The sequence below is a fragment of the Mauremys mutica genome, chromosome 24, assembly GCF_020497125.1.
Source record: "Mauremys mutica isolate MM-2020 ecotype Southern chromosome 24, ASM2049712v1, whole genome shotgun sequence".
NCBI classification, from domain to species: domain Eukaryota; kingdom Metazoa; phylum Chordata; order Testudines; family Geoemydidae; genus Mauremys; species Mauremys mutica.
The window spans coordinates 6,219,765-6,228,333 of NC_059095.1; the positions used below are offsets into that span (position 1 = coordinate 6,219,765).

Consider the following 8,569-nt stretch of genomic DNA (forward strand, 5'->3'; position numbering starts at 1 on the left):
GTCAAGTCACTTGAATGAACTTCATTTTCCCCATCTACAAAGCGGGGTGATGGTACTGACTCTTCGTAAAGCCCTCAGGGCTCTATGGAGGGACTCTGACTAGTCGTTCCCTGCAGGTCCGCACCCGGTCGGTGGGAGAGTGCGTGGAGTACTATTACATGTGGAAGAAGTCGGAGCGCTACGACTACTTCACCCAGCAGACTCGCTTCGGAAGGAAGAAGTATGTCCTCCACCCTGGAGCCACGTGCGTGGAATATTCTCAGACTAAGATTAGTAAACGTTACTTCCCAGCGAGGCTCCCTGTCTCGCCCCACTCCCTGCTTCAGGGACCTTGATCTTAACGTAGCGTTCCCCGCCATAAACCTCATGAGATGGGAGGTCTTCTAGTCAGGAGGGTCCTGGGGGGCGGCAGGCCAACAGACGCACATGCAGAGGGTAGCCCACTGTCCCTCCACAAAGGAAAGCAGCCGTTTGCCAGTAGCGCTGGGTGGGCATTTTTCCAGGAAATGTTTTTTGTTGGAAAACAACTAATCACAACTGAAACTTAGTGGGAGGCTGGGGCCAGTGTCTCCATTCAAAAAAAGGGATGGGGGGGGGTTTTCCAAATTGTCGAAATGTCCCGTTTTGACATTTATTTATTTTTTAACCAAAAAATTCTGGTTTTGTTTGAAATGATTTTTTTTTGGATAGAACTATAAGCTCATTATAATAAAAACCATTGCAAATGTCAAAACAAAACTTTGGACCCAAGCCCCAAAATTTCCCGGCTTGTTGGTTAGCAAATGTTTTTGAGATGTTGAGCTTTTGTCCCACTTTGGAATAAGAAAAAAATTCAGAATCTTGACAGTTTTCCAGGGACCAGAAAGCCATTTCCCACCCAGCTCTGCCTGCCAGCACGCTGAAGCTGCAGCAGGCCGTGACAGCAGTTCTGTGCAGTGGCCAGCTCACTGGGGAGAGTGTTTGCCCCACTGAGTTCACTGTGGGAGGCAGAAAAGTCTGTAGGTCTCTGGGATTACAGAGTTCAGCAAGTGTTGGAACCTGAGAGGGCCCGATTCTGATTTCACATGCACTGGTTTAACTCCACTGGTTTCAGGGGAGTTGCGCCCGTGCAGGAACAGAAGGGGCCCCACAGACCTGGAGGGGAAGGATGTTTTCTGCACAGCAAGCCCGTTGCCGATTGCTCCCTGTGGATCATGCTGAGAACATCCACGTTACCTCCTGCGTTGTCCCTTGGCAGTGTGTTAGGGAGGGTTGTTGATTTCCCCCACCTGCTTAACCCCACAGAGTTAATGGTCACAGCGTCGTCTCTCCCCCTGCAGGGATTACGTGGATAACGACTTGGACGGGGCTGAGGCGGAAAATGCCACCCGCTCTCGGAACTCCCCACCGATTCCCTCTGCCACCAGCTGCCTGGACTCTCACTTCAATCAAGATCACCTGGCAATTGAGAGTGCAGGTAACTCCTTTGCCTTCCTCTAGTGCCAGAGCTGGCGGATGGAGGCCTCTCCTTCCCACTGCTCTGGGGTACGAAGCTTCGGTTTGTCCTTCTCTCATGACGTCACATGGCATATTTACAGGTGTGCGCCTGTTATCTCAGCTCCTTAAGTTCCACTGGTTGGAACCAGGTCCTGGGAAAACCATTGAGCAGACACCAGCACAGCAGGAAAGGGCTCAGTGCTAAGGGAGGGGCCTTGTCTTTCGCTAAATCATCCCACCCCACTGTCAGAGCATGAGGTTGAGAAGCTGCTTTGGGGAGTTTAGCGCTAAGGGTGAGCTCTGGGGAGAATGTAAAGGAGTGGGGAATAATCTGCCTCTCTTACCGTCTCCTACCAAACCTGGGGCTTTGCGTACCCACATCTGGGGGAAAACACCCTGCGGTGTGTTTAGGGGTGGGGGTTCCCAGCATCAGGCGCATCTTGCAGAGTCACATCCCAGGATCATCTGAATTTCCATACAAGCACTGATGCCCCCCCCCCCCCACCAATGAACTGTCTTCCCCGCCTCCCCACATGCATTCCACACATGGGAACTACATAAGAGCGGCCAGACTGGGTCAGACCAAAGGTCCATCCAGCCCAGTATCCTGTCTGCCGACAGTGGCCAATGCCAGGTGCCCCAGAGGGAATGAACAGAACAGGTATCATCAAGTGATCCGCCCCCTGTCACCCATTCCCAGCTTCTGGCAAACAGTAGTAATAACAGTGATAAACTGTGATGGATCTCGGCCGATACCATGAAGGAGCGAGTGCTCATGGCCACGTACAGTCTAACTAGATCGTTCTGGTCAGAGGATGTGAATAAGACCCTGTACAGTGTTATCTGCATGTGTGCACAATGGACTCACTCTAGCTTTCTCTCACCTGCTCTCCTCACCCTGTCTCTCTGTTCCTCCTCCGCCCCTTGTGCCATGCAGAGCCTCTGAGCGTGGAGAGCGCAGCCTGCAGCTTGGGCAGCATGAGCGAATCGGGCCAGGGTTACGAGTGCAGCACTCCCTCAGAGACAAACTGTTCCTTTGACCCTGCGGAGGACACGTCCTCGGGCGGCATCTCAGCCACTTGCACGCGGCATCCAGTTAACCCCTCGGAAATGGGGCTTTACCAGCTGCCATCGGCAGGACCGGGCCTGGCAGACAAGCAGGAGACATTGCAGAGCTCCGGCGAGACGATAACTATGGACTTCACTCTCCCCGGAGACATTAACGAGGGGTTGCCTTTAATTTCCGGCCGTGTGGATTTGGACAGGGACCCAGAGGCACTGGTGTCCCCTGCTCAAGTGTCCTTATCGGTCACAGATTTTGGCATCATCGGCATTGGAGATGTAAATAGTTTCCTGGCTGCTCACCAGGCCTGCCCGGGGCCAGTGGCTCGGTCAGAGCCTTTGTCACAGTGAGAATTTCCAGTCTTGACCTTGTCACAGACCGAGCTACGACTTTGACCCGACTGAGTGAATTCCCTGGGCTTCCGTGTTCCACGGGGCCAGTTTGGAGCTGTCGGTCGGAATCTGTCTTTCCATCCTCCTTGATGTTTTGGCGTCTGTCCTTCCAAGGCTACAGTGAAACCAAACACCTTTCTGCTTTAGTGCTGTCTGACACACCTGCGCAAAGCTGATGGGAGGTTTTAGTCGGGGGATGAGTCCATGAGCCCAGCCCCCCTGGTGTCACCACAGGCAGCCCCATGCCGTTCAGAAGCCTCTGGCCTGAGGACGGTGGAAGTGTCCAGTGACACCAACAGAGGGCGCTTTCTCTAGGGCAGGCCGGTTGCACAGTGGGATGTTATTGAGGATGAGGACGTGTCGTGGGCACTTTGGGGGCTGGGCCGGAGGATGTAATCGGAGGTACATGTGCTTAGTTAAAGGGACATGGAGCACAGTCAGTCCAGGCTGGAGGGGCCGTCTGGATGCAGAGATGGGCCTGCTTGTGCCGAAGGAGGGGGTGGACGGGCGTGGCCATTCCCCCTCGCGTTTTGTGTTGCAATAGAAGTAATTCTCTCCCCTTTTCTTTTCTAACAGCTGTAGCGTGCCTGTTGATTTGTTAATCTGGGGGCAGGCCTGTGTGTTGAGACTGTGGTCAGCCTTAGAGCGCCATCAGCATCCGTCTGTCTTCTCTTCTGCCAGGTCCAGATGAGAAACAGCCTGTCCCATCCCCTCCCAGACCTCTGGCTACAGCCTCATCTCTTGGAAAGTAACGTTTAGGGAGGGCAGTCTGTCTGCACATTGCCCTGCTCTCCTTCCCTTCCCAACACTTCACCGCTGGTTGTGCTGCTCCGTGGAGAACCCGAATCCAAGGATGAGGCTGCGCTGGTGGTAGAGGGAGTTTCTAGTCAGGCTGGCAGTGGGCGACATGATCTGTAAAATCCTTGCTTGCAATGCAAAAGGGTTAAATCCGAATGAGCTGCCTGCAGAACTGCCTGACTGGTTCCAGACTCAGCGATCAGCTGGGGGAAAAGAGTAGGTAGCGATCAATGAGTTGGATCTTGGGACTTACATTAGAATTCTACAGAAATTGAAACCGAAGCTCGTGAGCTGCCTCTGAGCACATGGTATATGTGCCCAAGAGGTCGGCGCAGCAGCCCACCTATCCTGTGCCAGCACAAGGCGCGTAGCTGTGTGCCTGAAAGGAGCGCGTTCAGCCCTAGTGGCCGAACCGGGCGTACGACACTCACCCCTGGCAGGACAGCTTGTCTACCCTGAGCATCTCCTTTGCCAGCCTGTGTGAGCACACGGCACACAGCCCTGGCAAGCTGATGCATCAGCCCTCTGGGGCATCAACCCTGGTATTCAAACCTGTAATGTAAAGAAACTCTATTTTGTAGGCGAAAGGAATGTGTTTACCCTTGTGAGGGACATGCCTGAGGTGACCGATGGGCTCCGAGGGCGGCAGGGACGTTAGCCGCTGCGGAGAGTGCCAAACGAGACAGGGCCCTCTGTGGAGTGCAGGAGCCCGATACCTCTCAGCTGCTCTGGCGCTGTCCGGATTCGGGGGTTGCCGCTGGCTGAATTTCCCCCACTCCTCCGGGAGCGCGCGCACACCCATGGTGCGTGGATGCTTACGGCGGTGTGTGGAGTACACACGCGGCACACCCAGCGAGCGCTGCTGTACGTGGCAGTGTAGACAGTGAGGCACGGCTGAGGGAAGCAGTGCAGAGTGCCAGACACGCCTCAGCCCCCATAGTATATCCCCTACGCAGCTGTCTAGCCACCCAGACAGCACCTCCCCTGTCTGTGCTGCTACTCTTACCAGTGCAGCGTCCTGCTGCCAGAGCTTTTCCCCACCACAGTGAAAGGCGCTGGCCGTTCCCACACACTGGAGCCTTTCACTGTGGCATGTGGCTACATGTGCAGTGCCTGGGCACAGTCACACGCACACATTTCCGTCAGGCTGCCGGCCGTGCGGGACTCCAGTGACAAACACCCTTCATCCAATTGCTTTCCTTTCTTTTTTAAAGAGCTGCCTTCAGGCCACCACCCTGAAGCGAGTTGTGCTGCTGCTGATTTGAAATGACGTGTTCAGCCATTGTGGGCTGGGTCCGTGTTCACCTGTGCACTGTGAGGGCGAAGAGGGTGGAAAGTGCTACCGCCACAATGCATTTTACACCCACTTTGCTCTGGGGGGTGGGGGGAGGAGTGGCTCCCCAAGGCACTTGGTGAGGGAGGAGCAGGCCCTGTCTCAGCGCCCAAACCCCGGATTGGTTTCCCTCACTCTGTCAGGGACCTTGCCCCTGGCCGGCTCCGCTGAGGCGGTAAACTCCAACGTACGGCTGCCTTGACCAGTTTGTGAGACAGAGGCGCTAACTCGGGGGGTCTCCCCACCCACCGCTCCCGCCTGCTGGAGACGGGACACAAATGTGAGCTGCCTGCCCCTGGCCCGAGGCCCTCAGGGGGCCGTTCCTTTCTGAAAGGAGAAGGAGTGAGTAGCGGGAAGGTGTGGGGAAGCTCTGAGGCTTTTCCAGGGAGTGGGGAGCTCCCAACACCCCTCCAATAGCCAGGTACGTTGGAGGAAATCGAGAAACGTTTTTTCTTTCGTTTGTTTCATTTTTGAGTCCTAATGAGGAGTGTGTGGGGGGGGAAAATGTCTCTTATTTATATTCTTCAATGTTGTTTACAGATTCGAGCGGGGGCTTAAGGCGATTGCGGCACGTTTTCCTCACGCCCTGCCCGGGGAGGGATGGAGAAGGCTGGGGGGAGGGAGTCAGTTTTTTGGGTTGGTTTTTCTCACGAAGCACATTTACTTTGAGCCGCCCCCAATGCCGGACTCTTCCCCCCCCCCCCGGAGGCCCCGCACTGTGAAGTGATACTGCCTTGAAAACCCCTCGCCGTTATTTATTTAATTAAAAAATCAGATTTGAAAACGAACAGGGAGCTCGTCTTGTTTTCCGAGGCGTTGGGCTGTCACCGCCCTTCGGGCACCGGTAGCAAAAAGGGGGACGAGCTGTCAGCGAGAGGGGCTGTTGGCTTTTATTCGCTGCTCTGCACCAGTGAGGGTGGCAAAGCCTCTCCCCAGGCCAGCGCTCGTGTTACCAGGAGATGAGCTCCGTGCGTCTGGCTCCCCGGAAATATTAGGCAGAGCAGTGGCTTTGTTTGCTTAGGGGATTTAATGCTTTTCAGGGCACATTGACGGTTAATCTTAACAGGCTGCAGCTGTGGGTGCTCTGTTCCCCGGGCTGCCACATTGGATTGCAAATTCACTTGGGCTGTGGCTCTGTTAGTGTCTGTGGAGTTACTGCAGGGATTAGTTCGATAGCCCAGAGACTACCATGACTGGGGCCATCAAAGTGGTGATAATAATTCCTAGATCTCCAAGCACTTCAGAAAGGAGGGTAGCATCATTATCTCCATTGTACATATGGGGAAACTGAGGCACAGAGCGGGACTGTGAGATCACTGAGTAGCAGAGGCAGGGATAGCACCCACGTCCCCTGAATCCCAGTCCCGTGCTCCGTCTACGAGGCGATGCTGCCTCCTGTGAGGTGGACTATTATGATAAAACAACAAGGTGGCCAGATAAGGTCCTGGAACAGTGAGCCCATCCCCTGCCCAAAAAAGGGGAGGGATAGCTCAGTGGTTTGAGCATTAGCCTGCTAAACCCAGGGTTGAGAGTTCAAGCCTTGAGGGGGCCATTTAGGGATCTGGGGCAAAAATCAGTACTTGGTCCTGCTAGTGAAGGCAGGGGGCTGGACTCGATGACCTTTCGAGGTCCCTTCCAGTTCTAGGAGATAGGTACATCTCCAGTTAGTAAATGGATGCCTGCCAGCTCTTAACCCTTTCTCTGCCACTCTGTCCCTCAAGAGAAGGTGTCCCAACTCCTGGATTTACACCTAGCCTCTGCCTGGTGCCTCCTCAGCGTACAGCTGTGCTGCCTGGCGTGGAGACCTCCCTGCGAATAAAGAGGAAGCTGAGACGTCTGTCTCCAATCTTCCTGCGCCTTCCCTTGCAGGCTGTAAGGGGCGATTGAATATGCACGGGAGAGGAGAGTCTGAGAGCAACTGTAGCCTGGGGCAGAAATAATGAGGTTTGTTAAACAGTGTCTGAAGTGCTCCAGCTCTCCCAGTTAGCAGTGGGTGTGGATGCCCAGAAACCCAACCCAACGCTTGTAAGCAAGGTGTATCGCAACCCACTTGAGGTAGCAGTGCGCTCCGTGGGGTCCGTTCCCAAAGCAGGAGAGCCATTGCACAGCTCACAGGGCCGAGCCCACAGTTCCTGTCTTGATCCAAAACCCAGCTTCAGGGACTTTGGGCCAGGTTTTTAGGCGCTTAATGATGGTGTTAGGCATCTTTGAAACCCCCATGAGGTGCCTAAGTGGCTATCTGCATCTTTAGGGGCCCAAACACCTTTACAAATCTGGCCCTTCAGCCCTAGATAGTGACGTGTGCATTAAAAATAGATCTAACCAGAGAACCTATCGCCGTCTCTCCATCTGGACCAGCCTTGCAGACTTCCACATGCCCAGGACAAATCACTTCCCCTGGGTGTGTGGGTGAAAATATCATTTGTTCTTTTATTGGTGTCCTCGTGAACAGTGGCCCAGTCTGGTAAATGTTCATGGCAGTATTTTGCAAGATTAAGTCTCATCCTCTGTTATGAGGCTCCTGCACCTCTGCCCCGTTCCTGGTGTCTCTGAGAACAGCCCCTCAGCGTGGCCTCTTGCCTTACCTCTCAGGGAGGAATCCCGCAATCCTTTCATGCTTAGGCCCCGTCCGACCTCCTTACTGGGAGAGGTTGTTGGTAAAAGACCTGGTGCACCCTGGATAGAGATCCCAGGGTCCCATGTGCCATTATCCAGCACGCTGCCGTGTGGGAGATTTTTCCAGTGCATTGTGTGATATTAGCACTGCACTCAGAGAATTATGGGAGCACCCGGTCAAGTTCCCACAATCCCCTTTCTTCCACAACAATGTCTTTTCCAGCTCATCATTTTCATGCTGTTTTTGAAATTCCCACTGTTCCTTGCGCCGCTTTTCAATCTCTTTGCTATCTCACCATCAGAAACATGGGTCCCGCACCGGGCAGCAGAGACTGGGCACATGATTCTTCTGTATTTGCAGGGCATGGTGACGCTACCCCATGTGTGCCAATCCCTAATCTCCTTGCAGAACCAGCTGGGTTTCCAGCACTTGTGATTCCTCCCTTCGGGATCCTGCAACTAACAGTCTCCTTCAAACAATGTAGCCGTGGGAACAAAGCATTAGAGCCAAAGGGATTTTAAAACAAACACCGAGTCTCTTCTAACCTTATGCCTCACTACGAACTAGGAAGACAGGTTTGCCTCTTAAATTACAGGAAGAACAAACTTGCATTCTCCCAGCCAGCTCCGGGCCTCTCGCGGCTTGGTGTACGCTGAAAGTTATAGCAACGTAGCTCCACCAGTCAGAGGTGTGCAAAACCCACCCCCCAACCAAAGCGCAAGGCTGGCAAAAAACCCTGTGTCGACACAGCTATGTTGATGGAAGATTGCTTACGGTGTTTGGGCTGGTGGTGTTCCTTTTGTCAGTGTAGGTTCCTCTCCTCTCGGTGCAGCTTGCGTCTACACTAGCTATGCCAGTACAGTCTCTGTAGCATGGACGTACCCTGTGAG

The 8,569-nt window shown here is 54.0% G+C and overlaps 1 protein-coding gene across 8 annotated transcripts in view; it reads left to right on the forward strand.

Annotated features, from left to right (window-relative positions):
- MIER2 (MIER family member 2) overlaps positions 1-5,818 on the forward strand; it is a 29,883-nt gene extending 24,065 nt beyond the window's left edge. For 7 of the 8 annotated variants that reach the window (XM_044998934.1, XM_044998931.1, XM_044998936.1 and 4 more), the window contains 3 exons: positions 117-244; positions 1,320-1,456; positions 2,414-5,818. In XM_044998934.1, coding sequence (XP_044854869.1) covers positions 117-244; positions 1,320-1,456; positions 2,414-2,889 — 741 coding nt within the window. In that variant the 3' untranslated portion in view covers positions 2,890-5,818. The remainder of the gene's footprint in view (positions 1-116; positions 245-1,319; positions 1,457-2,413) is intronic. The other variant, XM_044998932.1, reaches the window with a different exon arrangement.
- Positions 5,819-8,569: the final 2,751 nt, after the last annotated feature.